Raw genomic sequence first — 22,471 nt, 5'->3', positions numbered from 1 at the left:
CCTATTCCAATCACAAACCATTGGTAAAGTAAGTAGATTTGGCCAGCAGCCGACTGTCCATACAATCTCTTAGTTGTCCATGTGGCCCTTCACTTCATTATTGTTGCAGCACATCCGCCATTTATGAGGGCCGACAGATGGTGACATTTTTAACTGGGGCAATCATCGTGAACACACGTTCTTACATTGGCCGTACACACTGACAGACACTGTCTAAACCTGATCTTGGCAGGACCCAGTGCTGTCTCTATAGTGGTCACAACCGTCAGCCAGGGTGTCCCACAGGGCAAATATACACTCATTTGGTTTGTCTCCATCTCACAGGGTGAAGCATGTAAGTTACAGGAAGAGGAAAGCCCCTAGAGTATGCCCACGCTAAGCCTGACCCATCATGGCCCCCCACCTGCTAAGATATGGGGGGGACAGACCCCACTGAGGGAAGGTGGGGGGAGGTAATGGTAATGATGGTGGTGAATCTGTGCCAATAATATATGGTTCTTATATACAGGTATTCTTAGTATTATTGGTGACGGTGTATTGGACGGTGTTAGTATTATTGGTGACGGTGTTCGTGATGATGATGATGATATATATGGCTCTTATATACAGGTATTCTTAGTATTATTGGTGACGGTGTATTGGACGGTGTTAGTATTATTGGTGACGGTGTTCGTGATGATGATGATGATATATATGGCTCTTATATACAAGTATTCTTAGTATTATTGGTGACGGTGTTAGTGATGATGGTGATATATATGGCTCTTATATACAGGTATTTTTAGTATTATGGGTGACTGTGTATTAGACTGTGTTAGTGATGATGATGATGATTATATATATGGCTCTTATATACAGGTATTCTTAGTATTGTGGCTGTAGAAGGATTCAGTGCGGGGCCTTTGGAGCTGTGTCCCCTCCTCCTGGAACACACGGATCGTCGTCTGAAACGCTAGGAGTCTGCCCTCCCTACTACACCAGGCAATGCAGATGACCTCACTGACCCCCCCCCCCCCCCCCTTACCTTACCCCATCCCTCACTAATCCCTCCCCTCGCTGACCCCCTTACCTCGCCCCCTCCCCGCACCGACCCCCTTACCTCGCCCTTTGCCGATCCCCTTACCTCGCCCCCTCGCCAACCCCCCTACCTCGCCCCCTCCCCGTGCCCCTCGCTGACCCCCTTACCTCGCCACCTCGCCCCCTCCCGTGCCCCTCGCTGACCCCCTTACCTCCCCACCTCGCCCCCTCCCGTGCCCCTCGCTGACCCCCTTACCTCACCTCCTCCCCGTGCCCCTCAGACCCTTCAGTTTTGTGAATCACTTTATTGCAGGTGAAATGCAACAATTCCCTGAGATGGATCCTAAGAAGCAGGATGGGGGGGATCGACCTTCATGAGCCGGATGAGTACAGGTGGCAGAAGACGTGTGACCTCATCCTGGAGGCTGTGACATCATTAAGGACGGAGTCGGAGGGTGATCCTTCATATATCAGAGTCCATAGCTGGAGGCACCAGGGTGGTCTGGTCACATTCTGGAGGTGGGTCCATGCTCCACAGATGATCCCTGGGTAGGGGGCTCAGGCCTGGTTCGCCTTCCAGGAGAGGTAGGAGTTCCAGATGATGGCGACGACCTGCACCACTGCCAGCCTGGAGACGACAGAGACTTGTAGGGACTACAACCTCAACAGGATGGTGGGAGTTATACTACAGGGGACTTACCAGGATGCATCCTGACCCTATGGGGGCAATCACTACGCTGAGGATATTACACATCCTGGCAACTAAGCAGCTGAGGCCACTTACTGTCGGCGCTGTATGCGAACATCACCACCTACATGATAAGACACACACACACACACACACACACACACACACACACACACACAAACACACACACACACACACACACACACACACACACACACACACACACACAATGGCTGACATCCAGGGCTGGGTCCTCCCCTGAAATACTCAGTGCTGCTGGCACGGCCCCCGCAGGAAGCGGCACAGCCCCGGCCCCCTGAGCTCTCACCTGTGATGCAGCGGGATGAAGTAAAAGTTTGCTATCTGCACCGCCGGCCAGATCTGCAGGAAAGAGAAGGGAGAGGTGGTCGGTTGGGGGTCCACGTGTGAGGGCCCCCACCTCACAGACCCCAGAGACTTACATAATAATTGGTGATTAAAGCATCGGTATAATCCTGCAAGAGAAGGAAGAGTGATTACTAGTGACCCGGGCAAAGAAAGGGTTAATAGCGTCCACCCTGAAGGGGATCTGACCCCCAGTCCACACACATCTGTACAGAACCTGATTGTATCCAACTGTATCTCATTGTATCCCAACTGTATGTGATTATGTCTCATAGAGAGATATGGAGGGCACCATCTATATCTGGAGGAAAGACATGGGGGGGCACTATCTATATCTGGAGGAAAGACATGGGGGGGTACCATCTATATCTAGAGGAGAGACATGGGGGGGGGGCGCTATCTATATCTGGTGGAGACACATGGGGGGGCGCCATCTATATCTAGAGGAGAGACATGGGGGGGGGGCGCTATCTATATCTGGTGGAGACACATGGGGGGGCGCCATCTATATCTAGAGGAGAGACATGGGGGGGGCGCTATCTATATCTGGTGGAGACACATGGGGGGGGTGCCATCTATATCTGGTGGAGAGACATGGGGGGGGGCGCTATCTATATCTGGTGGAGACACATGGGGGGGCGCCATCTATATCTAGAGGAGGGACATGGGGGGGGCGCTATCTATATCTGGTGGAGACACATGGGGGGGGCGCCATCTATATCTGGAGGAGAGACATGGGGGGGCGCCATCTTTATCTAGAGGAGAGACATGGGGGGGCGCCATCTTTATCTGGAGGAGAGACATGGGGGGGGGCGCCATCTTTATCTGGAGGAGAGACATGTGGGGGCGCCATCTTTATCTGGAGGAAAGACATGGGGGGGCGCCATCTTTATCTGGAGGAAAGACATGGGGGGGCGCCATCTATATCTGGAGGAGAGACATGGGGGGGCGCCATCTATATCTGGAGGAGAGACATGGGGAGGCGCCATCTTTATCTGGAGGAAAGACATGGGGGGGTGCCATCTATATTTGGAGGAAAGACATGGGGGGCGCTAGCTACACTCACCGGCCACTTTATTAGATACACCATGCTAGTAACGGGTTGGACCCCCTTTTGCCTTCAGAACTGCCCCAATTCTTGGTGGCATAGATACAACAAGGTGCTGGAAGCTTCCTCAGAGATTTTGGTCCATAGTGACATGATGACATCACACAGTTGCCGCAGATTTGTCGGCTGCACATCCATGATGCCAATCTCCCGTTCCACCACATCCCAAAGATGCTCTATTGGATTGAGATCTGGTGACTGTGGAGGCCATTGGAGTACAGTGACCTCATTGTCATGTTCAAGAAACCAGTCTGAGATGCTTCTAGCTTTATGACATGGCGCATTATCCTGCTGAAAGTAGCCATCAGATGTTGGGTCCATTGTGGTCATAAAGGGATGGACATGGTCAGCAACAATACTCAGGTAGGCTGTGGCGTTGCAACCATGCTCAATTGGTACCAAGGGGCCCAAAGAGTGCCAAGAAAATATTCCCCACACCATGACACCACCACCACCAGCCTGAACCGTTGATACAAGGCAGGATGGATCCATGCTTTCATGTTGTTGACGCCAAATTCTGACCCTACCATCCGAATGTCGCAGCAGAAATCGAGACTCATCAGACCAGGCAACGTTTTTCCAATCTTCTACTGTCCAATTTCGATGAGCTTGTGCAAATTGTAGCCTCAGTTTCCTGTTCTTAGCTGAGCGGAGTGGCCCCCGGTGTGGTCTTCTGCTGCTGTAGCCCATCTGCCTCAAAGTTGGCCGTACTGTGCGCTCAGAGATGCTCTTCTGCCTACCTTGGGTGTAACGGTTGGCTATTTGAGTCACTGTTGCCTTTCTATCAGCTGGAACCAGTCTGCCCGTTCTCCTCTGACCTCTGGCATCAACAAGACATTTCCGCCCACAGAACTGCCGCTCACAGGATGTTTTTTCTTTTTCGGACCATTCTCTGTAAACCCTAGAGATGGTTGTGCGTGAAAATCCCAGTAGATCAGCAGTTTCTGAAATACTCAGACCAGCCCTTCTGGCACCAACAACCATGCCACGTTCAAAGGCCTCAAATCACCTTTCTTCCCCATACTGATGCTCGGTTTGAACTGCAGGAGATTGTCTTGACCATGTCTACATGCCTAAATGCACCAGTTGCCGCCATCTGATTGGCTGATTAGAAATTAAGTGGTAACGTGCAGTTGGACAGGTGTACCTAATAAAGTGGCCGGTGAGTGTATATCTGGAGGAGAGCGCTATCTATATCTGGAGGAGAGACATGGGGGGGGCGCCATCTATATCTGGAGGAGAGACATGGGGGGGCGCCATCTATATCTGGAGGAGAGACATGGGGGGGCGCCATCTATATCTGGAGGAGAGACATGGGGGGGCGCCATCTATATCTGGAGGAGAGACATGGGGGGGCGCCATCTATATCTGGAGGAGAGACATGGGGGGGCGCCATCTATATCTGGAGGAGAGACATGGGGGGCGCCATCTATATCTGGAGGAGAGACATGGGGGGCGCCATCTATATCTGGAGGAAAGACATGGGGGGGGTGCCATCTATATCTGGAGGAGAGCCATCGGGGGGCGCCATCTACATCTGGAGGAGAGACATGGGGGGGGCATCTACATCTGGAGGAAAAACATGGGGGGCGCCATCTATATCTGAAGGAGAGACATGGGGGGGCGCAATCTATATCTGGAGGAGAGACATGGGGGGCGCCATCTATATCTGGAGGAGAGACATGGGGGGGCGCCATCTATATCTGGAGGAGAGACATGGGGGGGCACCATCTATATCTGGAGGAGAGACATGGGGGGGCGCCATCTATATCTGGAGGAGAGACATGGGGGGGGGAACCATCTATATCTGGAGGAAAGACATGGGGGGGCGCCATCTATATCTGAAGGAGAGACATGGGGGGGCGCTATCTATATCTGAAGGAGAGACATGGGGGGGCGCCATCTATATCTGGAGGAGAGACATGGGGGGGCGCCATCTATATCTGGAGGAGAGACATGGGGGGGGCGCCATCTATATCTGGAGGAGAGACATGGGGGGGGGAACCATCTATATCTGGAGGAAAGACATGGGGGGGGCGCCATCTATATCTGGAGGAGAGACATGAGGGAGCGCCATCTATATCTGGAGGAGAGACATGGGGGGGTACTATCTATAACTGGAGGAGAGACATGGGGGGGGCGCCATCTATATCTGGAGGAGAGACATGGGGGGCACTATCTATATCTGGAGGAGAGACATGGGGGGGCACCATCTATATCTGGAGGAGAGACATGGGGGGGGGGCATCATCTATATACCTGGAGGACAGACATGGAGGGGCACCATCTATAGTGATCAGCCTTGGGCCCTGCTGGGGCGCCATCTATATACCTGGAGGAGAGACATGGGGGGTGCCATCTATATACCTGGAGGAGAGACATGGGGGACGCCATCTATAGTGATCAGCCTTAGCCCCTGCTGGGAAGACATGGAGATGACATCACAATCAGAAGATGAAGCTGCGGGGGTCTTCTTGGTGCCCCTGTCACGTGGTAAGGTTTATAAATAGGGGTCTGGGTGTAAAGTGTCGCTCAGTATCTACAGGTAATTTGTTGCGAATGACTCCACATCCGGATGTTTGAAGAACTAATGTCTTCTGCTGCCCCCGACCCCTCGTCACCGTCATCACCACCACGTCTCATCACACTGTATTTACACACATAATACCTTGCAGCTGAGACCTGGTGGCCGTCAGACACATGGAGACCCCCCCCACACACGCATATCCCCCAGGAGCACAGTAACCCTTCATCTGCCATGACATTACCCGCTTCAGCTTGGACCAGATTTCCTCTTTGGACAATCCATTCAGTGATCCCACGACTGTGAGGAAGACCCCAAGAAAGCAAGGAGCAAAGCCACCCTGTAAGAGAAGATGTAGTACGCCAAGTAGAAGACGCGTCGCCATCCCATAACCACCCTTTGCAGTGTCAACTCCCATCACCCCCACGTACAGCACTCTATACTAGAAGACTCCTCCAACCCAGAGTACAGCTCTACGTGGCACCAGACTCCTCCAGCCTAGAGTACAGCTCTACGTGGCACCAGACTCCTCCAGCCTAGATTACAGCTCTACGTGGCACCAGACTCCTCCAGCCTAGAGTACAGCTCTATGTGGCACCAGACTCCTCCAGCCTAGAGTACAGCTCTACGTGGCACCAGACTCCTCCAGCCTAGAGTACAGCTCTACGTGGCACTAGAACCATGCACACTGTCAGTCCTTCCCATACCCTGGAGTACAGCCCTAGGTGTCACCTGCCTCCCCATCAAACCTCCACTCTCTAACATGGAGACAATGGTCCGGCCCCTCTTACCTGGTCCAGCAGCATCTTTTTTATGGCTACAGACTTGGTGCTGCCAGGAACAAGACCATCAAGTACCTTGTACCATCCTCCAACCACCGGACCCTGAGAGAGAAGAAAACGCATCACACATGTATCATGTTACATATGATACCATAAAACCAAAAATCTGTCCCAGCACCGCCCCGTCCTCCTCCATCTCTACACCACACATCTGTACCAACACCGCCCCGTCCTCCTCCATCTCTACACCGTACATCTGTACCAACACCGCCCCATCCTCCTCCATCCCTACACCACACATCTGTACCAACACCGCCCCGTCCTCCTCCATCCCTACACCGTACATCTGTACCAACACCGCCCCGTCCTCCTCCATCCCTACACCACACATCTGTACCAACACCGCCCCATCCTCCTCCATCTCTACACCGTACATCTGTACCAACACCGCCCCGTCCTCCTCCATCCCTACACCGTACATCTGTACCAACACCGCCCCGTCCTCCTCCATCCCTACACCACACATCTGTACCAACACCGCCCCGTCCTCCTCCATCTCTACACCGTACATCTGTACCAACACCGCCCCATCCTCCTCCATCTCTACACCGTACATCTGTACCAGCACCGCCCCATCCTCCTCCATCCCTACACCGTACATCTGTACCAACACCGCCCCGTCCTCCTCCATCCCTACACCACACATCTGTACCAACACCGCCCCGTCCTCCTCCATCCCTACACCGTACATCTGTACCAACACCGCCCCGTCCTCCTCCATCTCTACACCGTACATCTGTACCAGCACCGCCCCATCCTCCTCCATCCCTACACCATACATCTGTACCAACACCGCCCCGTCCTCCTCCATCTCTACACCGTACATCTGTACCAACACCACCCCGTCCTCCTCCATCTCTACACCGTACATCTGTACCAACACCGCCCCGTCCTTCTCCATCTCTACACCGTACATCTGTACCAACACCGCCCCGTCCTCCTCCATCTCTACACCACACATCTGTACCAGCACCGCCCCGTCCTCCTCCATCTCTACACCACACATCTGTACCAACACCACCCCGTCCTCCTCCACCTCTACACCACACATCTGTCCCAGCATCGCCCCATCCTCCTCCATCTCTACACCACACATCTGTCCCAGCATCGCCCCATCCTCCTCCATCTCTACACCACACATCTGTCCCAGCATCGCCCCATCCTCCTCCATCTCTACACCACACATCTGTACCAGCACCGCCCCGTCCTCCTCCATCTCTACACCACACATCTGTACCAACACCGCCCCGTCCTCCTCCATCTCTACACCACACATCTGTACCAACACCACCCCGTCCTCCTCCATCTCTACACCACACATCTGTACCAGCACCGCCCCGACCTCCTCCATCTCTACACCGTACATCTGTACCAACACCGCCCCATCCTCCTCCATCCCTACACCGTACATCTGTACCAACACCGCCCCATCCTCCTCCATCTCTACACCGGACATCTGTACCAACACCGCCCCGTCCTCCTCCATCTCTACACCAGACATCTGTCCCAGCATCGCCCCGTCCTCCTCCATCCCTACACCACACATCTGTCCCAGCACCGCCCCGTCCTCCATCTCTACACCACACATCTGTACCAACACTGCCCCATCCTCCTCCATCCCTACACCACACATCTGTCCCAGCACCGCCCCGTCCTCCTCCATCTCTACACCGGACATCTGTACCAACACCGCCCCATCCTCCTCCATCTCTACACCACACATCTGTCCCAGCATCGCCCCTTCCTCCTCCATCCCTACACCACACATCTGTCCCAGCACCGCCCCGTCCTCCTCCATCTCTACACCGGACATCTGTACCAACACCGCCCCATCCTCCTCCATCTCTACACCGGACATCTGTCCCAGCACCTCCCCGTCCTCCTCCATCTCTACACCACACATCTGTACCAACACCGCCCTGTCCTCCTCCATCCCTACACCACACATCTGTCCCAGCATCGCCCCATCCTCCTCCATCTCTACACCACACATCTGTCCCAGCATCGCCCCATCCTCCTCCATCCCTACACCACACATCTGTCCCAGCATCGCCCCATCCTCCTCCATCTCTACACCACACATCTGTCCCAGCATCGCCCCGTCCTCCTCCATCCCTACACCACACATCTGTCCCAGCACCGCCCGTCCTCCTCCATCCCTACACCGGACATCTGTACCAACACCGCCCCATCCTCCTCCATCTCTACACCGGACATCTGTACCAACACCGCCCCATCCTCCTCCATCTCTACACCGGACATCTCTCCTGGCACCGCCCCGTCCTCCTCCATCCCTACACCACACATCTGTCCCAGCACCGCCCGTCCTCCTCCATCCCTACACCGGACATCTCTCCCAGCACCGCCCCATCCTCCTCCATCTCTACACCACACATCTGTACCAACACCACCCCATCCTCCTCCATCCCTACACCGGACATCTGTACCGGCACCACCCAGTCCTCCTCCATCCCTACACCACACATCTGTACCAACACCGCCCCATCCTCCTCCATCCCTACACCACACATCTGTACCAACACCGCCCCATCCTCCTCCATCCCTACACCACACATCTGTACCAACACCGCCCCATCCTCCTCCATCCCTACACCGGACATCTGTACCAACACCGCCCCGTCCTCCTCCATCCCTACACCACACATCTGTCCCAGCATCGCTCCGTCCTCCTCCATCCCTACACCACACATCTGTACCAGCACCGCCCCGTCCTCCTCCATCTCTACACCACACATCTGTACCAACACTGCCCCATCCTCCTCTATCCCCACACCACACATCTGTCCCAGCACCGCCCCATCCTCCTCCATCCCTACACCGTACATCTGTACCAACACCGCCCCATCCTCCTCCATCTCTACACCGGACTTCTGTACCAACACCGCCCCATCCTCCTCCATTTCTACACCACACATCTGTCCCAGCACCGCCCCGTCCTCCTCCATCTCTACACCGGACATCTGTACCAACACCGCCCCATCCTCCTCCATCTCTACACCGGACATCTGTACCAACACCGACCCATCCTCCTCCATCCCTACACCGGACATCTGTCCCAGCACCGCCCGTCCTCCTCCATCCCTACACCGGACATCTGTACCAACACCGCCCCGTCCTCCTCCATCCCTACACCGGACATCTGTACCAACATCGCCCCATCCTCCTCCATTTCTACACCGGACATCTGTACCAACACCGCCCCATCCTCCTCCATCTCTACACCGGACATCTCTCCTGGCACCGCCCCGTCCTTCTCCATCCCTACACCACACATCTGTCCCAGCACCGCCCGTCCTCCTCCATCCCTACACCGGACATCTCTCCCAGCACCGCCCCATCCTCCTCCATCTCTACACCGGACATCTGTACCAACACCGCCCCATCCTCCTCCATCCCTACACCACACATCTGTCCCAGCATCGCCCCGTCCTCCTCCATCCCTACACCGGACATCTGTACCAACACCGCCCCATCCTCCTCCATTTCTACACCGGACATCTGTACCAACACCGCCCCATCCTCCTCCATCCCTACACCACACATCTCTCCTGGCACCGCCCCGTCCTCCTCCATCCCTACACTGGACATCTCTCCCAGCACCGCCCCATCCTCCTCCATCCCTACACCACACATCTGTACCAACACCGCCCCATCCTCCTCCATCCCTACACCGGACATCTGTACCGGCACCCCCCCGTCCTCCTCCATCCCTACACCGGACATCTCTCCCAGCACCGCCCCATCCTCCTCCATCCCTACACCACACATCTGTACCAACACCGCCCCGTCCTCCTCCATCTCTACACCGGACATCTGTACCAACACCGCCCCGTCCTCCTCCATCCCTACACCGGACATCTGTACCGGCACCACCCCGTCCTCCTCCATCCCTACACCGGACATCTCTCCCAGCACCGCCCCGTCCTCCTCCATCCCTACACCACACATCTGTACCAACACCGCCCCGTCCTCCTCCATCCCTACACCACACATCTGTACCAACACCGCCCCATCCTCCTCCATCCCTACACCACACATCTGTACCAACACCGCCCCGTCCTCCTCCATCCCTACACCACACATCTGTACCAACACCGCCCCATCCTCCTCCATCCCTACACCACACATCTGTACCAACACCGCCCCGTCCTCCTCCATCTCTACACCACACATCTGTCCCAGCACCGCCCCGACCTCCTCCATCTCTACACCGGACATCTCTCCCAGCACCGCCCCATCCTCCTCCATCCCTACACCGGACATCTGTACCGGCACCGCCCCGTCGTCCTCCATCCCTACACCATACATCTGTCCCAGCATTGCCCCGTCCTCCTCTCAGAACAGATTAGTCATTGGGTGAACAGTTACTGAGAACATATACACTGGGGATGGTGGGTCGGAGAGGGGGTCACATTTATACACGGTTCTACACATTACCACAAAGCAGAATCCTATTCCCATCATCTTCATTGTCCTCTCTAGGCTGTGACCATGAAGACCTCTCCTCTCCACCAGCTGCTGAGAAATGACATCACCAACCCCAACCAGAGACCCTGTGAGACGAGAGCCATGTTAGGGGTCTGCAGCGTATGGTGGGAAAGCTATTACATGGTTCCTCCTCTCTTACATGTGATGCTTGGAGTAGTCCTTCTCCATTGTAGTCTATGGATGGGTAGGAGAATGGATGGACGTTGGTGGATCACTGGTGAGCGGTGGGCTCTGGCTTATCATCTGCTGACATCTAGGGGTGATCAGGGCTAGAGCAGGGTCCTCTGCTGACATCTAGGGGTGATCAGGGCTAGAGCAGGGTCCTCTGCTGACATCTAGGGGTGATCAGGGGGAGTGCAGGGTCCTCTGCTGACATCTAGGGGTGATCAGGGGGAGTGCAGGGTCCTCTGCTGACATCTAGGGGTGATCAGGGGGAGTGCAGGGTCCTCTGCTGACATCTAGGGGTGATCAGGGCTAGTGCAGGGTCCTCTGCTGACATCTAGGGGTGATCAGGGCTAGTGCAGGGTCCTCTGCTGACATCTAGGGGTGATCAGGGGGAGTGCAGGGTAGTCTGCTGACAACTAGGGGTGATCAGGGCTAGTGCAGGGTCCTCTGCTGACATCTAGGGGTGATCAGGGGAAGTGCAGGGTCCTCTGCTGACATCTAGGGGTGATCAGAGGGAGTGCAGGGTCCTCTGCTGACATCTAGGGGTGATCAGGGGAAGTGCAGGGTCCTCTGCTGACATCTAGGGGTGATCAGAGGGAGTGCAGGGTCCTCTGCTGACAACTAGGGGTGATCAGGGCTAGAGCAGGGTCCTCTGCTGACAACTAGGGGTGATCAGGGCTAGAGCAGGGTCCTCTGCTGACATCTAGGGGTGATCAGGGCTAGTGCAGGGTCCTCTGCTGACATCTAGGGGTGATCAGGGGGAGTGCAGGGTCCTCTGCTGACAACTAGGGGTGATCAGGGCTAGTGCAGGGTCCTCTGCTGACATCTAGGGGTGATCAGGGGAAGTGCAGGGTCCTCTGCTGACATCTAGGGGTCATCAGAGGGAGTGCAGGGTCCTCTGCTGACAACTAGGGGTGATCAGGGCTAGTGCAGGGTCCTCTGCTGACATCTAGGGGTGATCAGGGCTAGTGCAGGGTCCTCTGCTGACATCTAGGGGTGATCAGGGCTAGTGCAGGGTCCTCTGCTGACATCTAGGGGTGATCAGGGCTAGTGCAGGGTCCTCTGCTGACATCTAGGGGTGATCAGGGGGAGCGCAGGGTCCTCTGCTGACATCTAGGGGTGATCAGAGGGAGTGCAGGGTCCTCTGCTGACATCTAGGGGTGATCAGAGGGAGTGCAGGGTCCTCTGCTGACATCTAGGGGTGATCAGAGGGAGGGCAGGGTCCTCTGCTGACATCTAGGGGTGATCAGAGGGAGTGCAGGGTCCTCTGCTGACATCTAGGGGTGATCAGAGGGAGCGCAGGGTCCTCTGCTGACATCTAGGGGTGATCAGAGGGAGTGCAGGGTCCTCTGCTGACATCTAGGGGTGATCAGAGGGAGTGCAGCTCTTCAAATAATTTGCAGATCCCTTCAGGCTATTATCCCCTGTTATCAACCATCTCAGATGTAAGAGAGAAAGCCTCGACCATATCAGTATATGACTGAGGGCTGGTGCTCCCTGTTATCAGCCACCTGTCAGTACAGAGAATTCTGGGAGTGTCCCGAGTCACATGATATGACTATGCTGGATGCCACTCACCGGCTGTGATGATCTGCACCTTCCAGGGGTGGATTGAGAGCAACCGCTGATAACTGCGCCACAGGGCGGCCATGATACCTGCACATAAAGAGACTGAGGTCACTGTATATACCGTATACCACACAGTTACATGAGGTCCCTATATACCGTACACTTCTCTGTAAATACCATATACCACACTGTATACACTCCATACCTCCCTGTATATACACTGTACACCTCCCTGTATATACACTGTATACCTCCCTGTATATACACTGTACACCTCCCTGTATATACACTGTACACCTCCCTGTATATACACTGTACACCTCCCTGTATATATACACTGTACACCTCCCTGTATATATACACTGTACACCTCCCTGTATATACTGTACACCTCCCTGTATACACTGTACACCTCCCTGTACATATACTGTACACCTCCCTGTATATATACTGTACACCTCCCTGTATATACTGTATACCTCCCTGTATATATACTGTATACCTCCCTGTATATACACTGTACACCTCCCTGTATATACACTGTACACCTCCCTGTATATATACTGTATACCTCCCTGTATATACTGTATACCTCCCTGTATATATACTGTATACCTCCCTGTATATATACTGTACACCTCCCTGTATATATACTGTACACCTCCCTGTATATACACTGTACACCTCCCTGTATATATACTGTACACCTTCCTGTATATACTGTATACCTCCCTGTATATACACTGTATACCTCCCTGTATATACACTGTATACCTCCCTGTATATATACTGTATACCTCCCTGTATATATACTGTATACCTCCCTGTATATATACTGTACACCTCCCTGTATATACACTGTACACCTCCCTGTATACACTGTACACCTCCCTGTATATATACTGTACACCTCCCTGTATATATACTGTACACCTCCCTGTATATATACTGTACACCTCCCTGTATATATACTGTATACCTCCCTGTATATATACTGTATACCTCCCTGTATATATACTGTATACCTCCCTGTATACACTGTATACCTCCCTGTATATATACTGTACACCTCCCTGTATATACACTGTATACCTCCCTGTATATATACACTGTACACCTCCCTGTATATATACTGTACACCTCCCTGTATATACACTGTACACCTCCCTGTATATACACTGTACACCTCCCTGTATATACACTGTACACCTCCCTGTATATATACACTGTACACCTCCCTGTATATATACACTGTACACCTCCCTGTATATATACTGTACACCTCCCTGTATATATACTGTATACCTCCCTGTATATATACTGTATACCTCCCTGTATATACTGTACACCTCCCTGTATACACTGTATACCTCCCTGTATATATACTGTACACCTCCCTGTATATACACTGTACACCTCCCTGTATATACACTGTATACCTCCCTGTATATATACTGTACACCTCCCTGTATATACTGTACACCTCCCTGTATATATACTGTATACCTCCCTGTATATACACTGTATACCTCCCTGTATATATACACTGTATACCTCCCTGTATATACACTGTACACCTCCCTGTATATACACTGTACACCTCCCTGTATATACACTGTACACCTCCCTGTATATACACTGTACACCTCCCTGTATATACACTGTACACCTCCCTGTATATACACTGTATACCTCCCTGTATATATACTGTACACCTCCCTGTATATATACTGTACACCTCCCTGTATATACACTGTACACCTCCCTGTATATACACTGTATACCTCCCTGTATATATACTGTACACCTCCCTGTATATATACTGTACACCTCCCTGTATATATACTGTACACCTCCCTGTATATATACTGTACACCTCCCTGTATATACACTGTACACCTCCCTGTATATATACTGTACACCTCCCTGTATATATACTGTACACCTCCCTGTATATACACTGTACACCTCCCTGTATATACTGTACACCTCCCTGTATATACACTGTACACCTCCCTGTATATACACTGTACACCTCCCTGTATATATACTGTATACCTCCCTGTATATACACTGTACACCTCCCTGTATATACACTGTACACCTCCCTGTATATACACTGTACACCTCCCTGTATATACACTGTAATCCTCCCTGTATATATACTGTACACCTCCCTGTATATACACTGTACACCTCCCTGTATATACTGTATACCACACAGCCCCAGGACATGGCAGTCACCACCACCCATTATATCATGTACACAGTATATACACACATACTTACATACAGTTACCGCTATGGGGGAGATGATGGATTACTTACAATGTGTCACTCATTAAGGACAGACAGGAAGTGATGTCACGGGGAGCCGAGCATGCTGGGATGTGTAGTCTATTCCCTGCTGCTTCCTCTGAAAGGAAATCATGTGACACAGAGGAGGGCGGAGCCTGTGACTGCAGGACCTGTGTGTATAGTGTTGTGTGTGGCCCCTGCCATGTTCTTGTCCCCCTGTACTAAGTCACTTTGTATTGGAGCCTCTGGGTGAAGGGAATCTACACTCCACCTGCACTGCTCAATGTCTGCCACTTGGTGTCACTGCCTCCTGTACACTGGATGCAGCTATAGGAGATACATGCTGTAAGGGTTAATTGTAACTGTTTGTGGCTTCTGTGTCAGACACGGTCAGGTGATGCTGCTGTAACCAATCCCTGAGCTGGGTGCCACACACCTCACCCACCTATCACAGGTGAGTATACAGGGCCTTCCAGTGGTTCAGCCAATCACAGGACTGAGTATTTACTAAGGTAGTTGTTGGGGATTGTAGCGAGCTACAGCACACCGTCACCCCCTCGGGTACAGCTACAGCGCACCGTCACCCCCTCGGGTACAGCTACAGCGCACCGTCACCCCCTCGGGTACAGCTACAGCGCACCGTCACCCCCTCGGGTACAGCTACAGCGCACCGTCACCCCCTCGGGTACGGCTACAGCGCACCGTCACCCCCTCGGGTACGGCTACAGCGCACCGTCACCCCCTCGGGTACGGCTACAGCGCACCGTCACCCCCTCGGGTACGGCTACAGCGCACCGTCACCCCCTCGGGTACGGCTACAGCGCACCGTCACCCCCCTCGGGTACGGCTACAGCGCACCGTCACCCCCTCGGGTACGGCTACAGCGCACCGTCACCCCCTCGGGTACGGCTACAGCGCACCGTCACCCCCTCGGGTACGGCTACAGCGCACCGTCACCCCCTCGGGTACGGCTACAGCGCACCGTCACCCCCTCGGGTACGGCTACAGCGCACCGTCACCGCCTCGGGTACAGCTACAGCGCACCGTCACCGCCTCGGGTACAGCTACAGCGCACCATCACCCTCTCGGGTACAGCTACAGCGCACCGTCACCCCCTCGGGTACAGCTACAGCGCACCGTCACCCCCTCGGGTACAGCTACAGCACACCGTCACCACCTCAGGTAGGGCTACAGCGCACCGTCACCACCTCAGGTACAGCTACAGCACACTGTCACCACCTCAGGTAGGGCTACAGCGCACCGTCACCACCTCAGGTAGGGCCCGGGAGCTGACAGATTCCCTATAAAGTGACACACCTTGCCTAGGGCTGGAGGTGACCATTACTTCAGTTGTGCTATTCAGGAAGTCTTTCTCGTGTCTGGACTATCCCCAGTGGTGTACAGTGTATATAAAGCCCCGGACTCCATTGATCTTCGCTTGGCCTGCTCGGGTAATCTTGAGGGGTTAGCTGTCCCTGGTTGTATAGGCCCGGGGTCTGTGTTCCCAGTCCTGGCACTCCATGATCTCTACTAGCAATAGGCTGTATTTCTCCTAACCATGACTATGGGTAACTCTCCTACCAAGTCTTCTTCATTCAGGTCACCCTGGTACAGTTCTGGCACCTCTTCAAAGGGTTCTCCAGTGCTACAAAAACATGGCCACTTTCTCCCAGAGACAGCACCACTCTTGTCTCCAGGTCAGGTGCGATTTGCAATTAAAGCGGTAGTGCGGCGCTAAAAAATTATTCACAGAATAACACACATTACAAAGTTATACAACTCTGTAATGTACGTTATGTCTGTGAATCGCCCCGTTCCCCGTGTCCCACCACCCCCACCCGTGTACCCGGAAGTGTTGGTGCATTATACATTACCTGATCCGTGTCGAGGGCCGTCCGCCATTTTGTGCCAAACGTCATCTTCGGACGGACGGCAGAGTCGTTGCCACCGTCCCTGCCCCCCCCCCCCCGCCGCCGCGTCACAACTGTGCTCAGCCGCGATTGGCTGAGCACAGTTATGCTCAGCCAATCGCGGCTGAGCATCGGATGACGCTGCAGAGGGCGGCCGGCATTCGGAACAGTCGGAGCTGTTCGCCAGCCGGCCGAAAAAGAAGTCACTGAATGAAGATCGGAGCCGGTGTCGGCACGTGACAGGTATGTATAGTTTTATACACACTTAAGCCCTCTCTGGAGAGTCAAGCGCACCACACTTCCGGGTACACGGGTGGGGGTGGGGGTGACACGGGGAAGGGGGCCATTCACAGACATAACATACATTACAGAGTTGTATAACTTTGTAATGTGTGTTATTCTGTGAGTAATTCTTTACCGTCACACTACCCCTTTAAGCTTTATTTACTTTAGTGGAACTGAGTTACAAAACCTGCACCAAACTGGAGACGAGAGCGGTGCTGTCTCTGGAAGAAAGTGGTCAGTTTTTTGTAGTGCTGGAGAACCCCTTTAAAGGGGTCATCCACCTTAGAGCTAAAAATGGAATGCTGGCTGCTCTTACTCACCAGTCCCCAGTATTCTGAGCCGTCTCCCGTCTTTCTAGCTACCACCGTTGCTGAGCTACAAGTTTTTCTAAAAGCCAATCTATATCCAAGATGGCGTCGGCCAAGACACTACATTTCCCATCATGCATCTCCCTGATTGGTCTGTTTGTGTTCTCGCCCCCTTAGCTTTCTTTCCTGCCCAATGCTGGACTGTTTTTATCACTGATTTTGCACTGATCACCCCAATATGTATTCCATACTAGCTGATGGTGTGGCAGAGCTGACCCGCACTTGGTGTAGCAGAGCTGACCCGCACTTGGTGTAGCAGAGCTGACCCGCACTTGGTGTAGCAGAGCTGACCCGCACTTGGTGTAGCAGAGCTGACCCGCACTTGGTGTAGCAGAGCTGACCCGCACTTGGTGTAGCAGAGCTGACCCGCACTTGGTGTAGCAGAGCTGACCCGCACTTGGTGTAGCAGAGCTGACCCGCACTTGGTGTAGCAGAGCTGACCCGCACTTGGTGTAGCAGAGCTGACCCGCACTTGGTGTAGCAGAGCTGACCCGCACTTGGTGTAGCAGAGCTGACCCGCACTTGGTGTAGCAGAGCTGACCCGCACTTGGTGTAGCAGAGCTGACCCGCACTTGGTGTAGCAGAGCTGACCCGCACTTGGTGTAGCAGAGCTGACCCGCACTTGGTGTAGCAGAGCTGACCCGCACTTGGTGTAGCAGAGCTGACCCGCACTTGGTGTAGCAGAGCTGACCCGCACTTGGTGTAGCAGAGCTGACCCGCACTTGGTGTAGCAGAGCTGACCCGCACTTGGTGTAGCAGAGCTGACCCGCACTTGGTGTAGCAGAGCTGACCCGCACTTGGTGTAGCAGAGCTGACCCGCACTTGGTGTAGCAGAGCTGACCCGCACTTGGTGTAGCAGAGCTGACCCGCACTTGGTGTAGCAGAGCTGACCCGCACTTGGTGTAGCAGAGCTGACCCGCACTTGGTGTAGCAGAGCTGACCCGCACTTGGTGTAGCAGAGCTGACCCGCACTTGGTGTAGCAGAGCTGACCCGCACTTGGTGTAGCAGAGCTGACCCGCACTTGGTGTAGCAGAGCTGACCCGCACTTGGTGTAGCAGAGCTGACCCGCACTTGGTGTAGCAGAGCTGACCCGCACTTGGTGTAGCAGAGCTGACCCGCACTTGGTGTAGCAGAGCTGACCCGCACTTGGTGTAGCAGTGCTGACCCGCACTTGGTGTAGCAGAGCTGACCCGCACTTGGTGTAGCAGAGCTGACCCGCACTTGGTGTAGCAGAGCTGACCCGCACTTGGTGTAGCAGAGCTGACCCGCACTTGGTGTAGCAGAGCTGACCCGCACTTGGTGTAGCAGAGCTGACCCGCACTTGGTGTAGCTATGTGCTGCTTAACGGGCATTTTTTTACTGAAGGTGGGGGGGGGTGTAGTGTAGGTTTAAATCTCTGCTTGCTGACTGTGAATTTAAACATTCCAGTTCCATCCAGACTCTAAGAACATCCATAACTCTTACACTATACAGAGCTGTGACACACAGACAGGTACATATGCTGCACTCACTGACAGCAAGCAGAGACAGCACTATACAGCTGCACTCACTGACAGCAAGCAGAGATAGCACTATAACTACTCATATTATAGAGACCTAGGCTCAGGGACATATGTAAGTCTATGGAAGCAGCACAGGTGCATGGAGATGATGCAGATGATGTCATCAATAGACAGCTAACCCTGCCCCCAGAGAGGAGATCACATGTCTGCAAAGGAAGAGTGGAAGAGGGAGCAGCGTGTTGTCAGAGAGGACAAAAAGAAAATAAGTTTAGACATCCAGAGCGGGTAACTATAAGAAAAAAAACAGGGAAAGGTGCAAGATGGGTTATACCTGTATATTACACATAGGGTGGGATTGGAAAGAGGGATGGCTTAGGGGCCTATTCCACAGAGCGATAATCGGCTGAATTTTGCCGATTATCGCTCCGTGGAATAGAGAGAACGATCAGCTGATGATTGTGTCATCGGCTGATCGTTCATTTAGGTTCAGACCTAAAATCATCGGTCGCCACCAGCGCATCGTTACGGTACAATAGCGGTGCGCGGCGGCGACCGACGATTTCAGCAGCATCATACATTACCTGTCCGGGCTGCAGGTCTTCTTCCTCCTGGTCCTGCGCTGCAGCAGCTTCGGAGCGGGGCTGTCTAAACTGAAAGACCGTTTAGCCAATCACTGTCCGGAACCGCCGCATCGCGGGACCGGGAGGAAGAAGGAGAACACCTGCAGCCCGGACAGGTAATGTTTGAAACAAGGGCTGCAAGGACATCAGTAACGATGTCCCTGCAGCCCTCGCTTAAAAGATCGGGGCCGTGTGATAGGCCCAGGAAACGAACGGCGATCTAGCAGATCAGCGCTCATTTACATTGTTGATTGGGCCCTCCTCGATGAGGAGATATATACACACTCATACAGGTGGATAATAAGTATATAATACACTGCTGTATACCTACACAGAATGGGGGGATATATACACACTCATACAGGAGGATAATAAGTATATAATACACTGCTGTATACCTACACAGAATGGGGGGATATATACACACTCATACAGGAGGATAATAAGTATATAATACACTGCTGTATACCTACACAGAATGGGGGGATATATACACACTCATACAGGAGGATAATAAGTATATAATACACTGCTGTATACCTACACAGAATGGATATATATACACACTCATACAGGAGGAGGATAATAAGTATATAATACACTGCTGTATACCTACACAGAATGGAGATATATACACACTCATACAGGAGGATAATAAGTATATAATACACTGCTGTATACCTACACAGAATGGGGGGATATATACACACTCATACAGGAGGATAATAAGTATATAATACACTGCTGTATACCTACACAGATTGGGGGGATATATACACATACAGGAGGATAATAAGTATATAATACACTGCTGTATACCTACACAGAATGGGGAAATATATACAAACTCATACAGGAGGAGAATAATAAGTATATAATACACTGCTGTATACCTACACAGAATGGATATATATACACACTCACACAGGAGGATAATAAGTATATAATACACTGCTGTATACCTACACAGAATGGGGAGATATATACACACTCATATAGGAGGAGGATAATAAGTATATAATACACTGCTGTATACTACACATAATGGGGAGATATATACAAACTCATACAGGAGGATAATAAGTATATAATACACTGCTGTATACTACACATAATGGAGATATATACACACTCATACAGGGGGATAATAAGTATATAATACACTGCTGTATACCTACACAGAATGGGGAGATATATACACACTCATACAGGAGGATAATAAGTATATAATACACTGCTGTATACCTACACAGAATGGGGAGATATATACACACTCATACAGGAGGATAATAAGTATATAATACACTGCTGTATACCTACACAGAATGGGGGGATATATACACACTCATACAGGAGGATAATAAGTATATAATACACTGCTGTATACCTACACAGATTGGGGGGATATATACACATACAGGAGGATAATAAGTATATAATACACTGCTGTATACCTACACAGAATGGGAGATATATATACACTCATACAGGGGGATAATAAGTATATAATACACTGCTGTATACCTACACAGAATGGAGAGGGGGGGGGGGCGATAATATTTCTGGTCAGTAATATCACCTGACAGAATCTATAAAACCAATCACATTGTAGGATTTATACATAATTATTCACCATTTTATTCCATGAAATAAGGATTCGATCACCGACCGACCAGCAGGACTTCTACCTCCCACAGAGCTGTCAGTGTCTCTATAAGAAGCTCCTCCTCCTCCGCCCTCATTACCTGGATTACCTGCACCTGTGTCATCTCATCACCTGTATAATAATCACCTGTCCTCACACTCATCACTAGAGATGAGCAAACTTTTCAAAATGTCATAGTATAAAGTATCTATATGATATGGGGGTAGTGGATTTGGCTGAATTTAGGGCTCTACATGTCAGTAACATCGTTATCTTTTCAATATCTCAAAGTAAATTTTTTTTTTAGACTTCAATATTCACCATTACAGGGTCTATGGGGGAAACTCACCATTACAGGGTCTATGGGGGAAACTCACCATTACAGGGTCTATGGGGGAAACTCACCATTACAGGGTCTATGGGGGAAACTCACCATTACAGGGTCTATGGGGGAAACTCACCATTACAGGGTCTATGGGGGAAACTCACCATTACAGGGTCTATGCAGGAAACTCACCATTACAGGGTCTATGCAGGAAACTCACCATTAGGGTGCCTTCACACCTACCGGATCCACAGCGGATCTCACTTCTGCGGATTCGAAGCGAGAACCGCTGCGGATCCGGTATCAATTCAACCCTATGATAGCACATATTCGCAGCGGGATTGACATCCCGCTGTGAATATGCGCTTTAACTCCCTGGTGCCCGCATCCCCGGCGCATCCCCCCCATCCCGGCCACATCCCCCCATCAGCTCACCCCCAGCCCGCCGGGGGTGGAGCGGGACCGGAGCCGGCAGCCTCACTGCAGCCGCGCCGCCGAGCAGGTACTGTATGCTCTCGGCAGCACGGCTGCAGTGAGGCTGCCGGCTCCGGTCCCGCTCAGAGATGGGCTGATGTGGCCGGGATGGGGGGATGTGCCGGGGATGGGGGGATGCGATGGTGGGGCTGCGGGCACCAGGGAGTTAAAGCACATATTCACAGCGCTGCGAATATGTGCTATCATAGGGGTGAATTGATACCGGATCCGCAGTGGT

At 52.5% G+C, this 22,471-nt stretch overlaps 1 protein-coding gene across 5 annotated transcripts; it reads right to left on the bottom strand.

Moving 5' to 3' along the window:
• Window positions 1–1,317: 1,317 nt before the first annotated feature.
• MPV17 (mitochondrial inner membrane protein MPV17) lies at window positions 1,318–15,452 on the bottom strand. Of its 5 annotated transcripts, none has more exons than XM_069974152.1 (9): window positions 15,095–15,449; window positions 12,815–12,892; window positions 11,021–11,136; window positions 6,512–6,604; window positions 5,965–6,060; window positions 5,564–5,615; window positions 2,167–2,199; window positions 2,034–2,086; window positions 1,318–1,645 (listed from the first exon to the last, which is right to left on the bottom strand). In XM_069974152.1, exons 2-9 carry the CDS (start codon window positions 12,885–12,887, stop codon window positions 1,481–1,483), a joined length of 681 nt encoding a protein of 226 aa, XP_069830253.1. In that variant the 5' UTR covers window positions 12,888–12,892; window positions 15,095–15,449; the 3' UTR covers window positions 1,318–1,480. The 5 variants fall into 5 exon arrangements, with proteins under 5 accessions (XP_069830253.1, XP_069830252.1, XP_069830254.1 ...); XM_069974151.1 differs by having other exon boundaries at window positions 15,134–15,449; XM_069974153.1 differs by having other exon boundaries at window positions 5,564–5,612; window positions 15,134–15,448.
• Between the last annotated feature and the right edge of the window lie 7,019 nt (window positions 15,453–22,471).

This window comes from Dendropsophus ebraccatus, chromosome 6, assembly GCF_027789765.1.
Source record: "Dendropsophus ebraccatus isolate aDenEbr1 chromosome 6, aDenEbr1.pat, whole genome shotgun sequence".
Lineage (NCBI taxonomy): Eukaryota > Metazoa > Chordata > Amphibia > Anura > Hylidae > Dendropsophus > Dendropsophus ebraccatus.
The sequence above is the reverse complement of the archived record's forward strand: the minus strand, read 5'-3'. Positions and strand labels throughout refer to the sequence as shown.

What these genes read in the sequence shown, in the direction of transcription:
- MPV17 (XM_069974152.1), bottom strand. Translation starts at nt 12,887, where the DNA reads ATGGCCGCCCTGTGGCGCAGTTATCAGCGGTTGCTCTCAATCCACCCC. An exon ending in AAAAGATGCTGCTGGACCAG is followed by an intron (nt 6,061 to 6,511) that starts GTAAGAGGGGCC and finishes CTTCTCTTACAG; the next exon opens with GGTGGCTTTGCTCCTTGCTT. An exon ending in CTTTAATCACCAATTATTAT is followed by an intron (nt 2,087 to 2,166) that starts GTAAGTCTCTGG and finishes TCTTTCCTGCAG; the next exon opens with ATCTGGCCGGCGGTGCAGAT.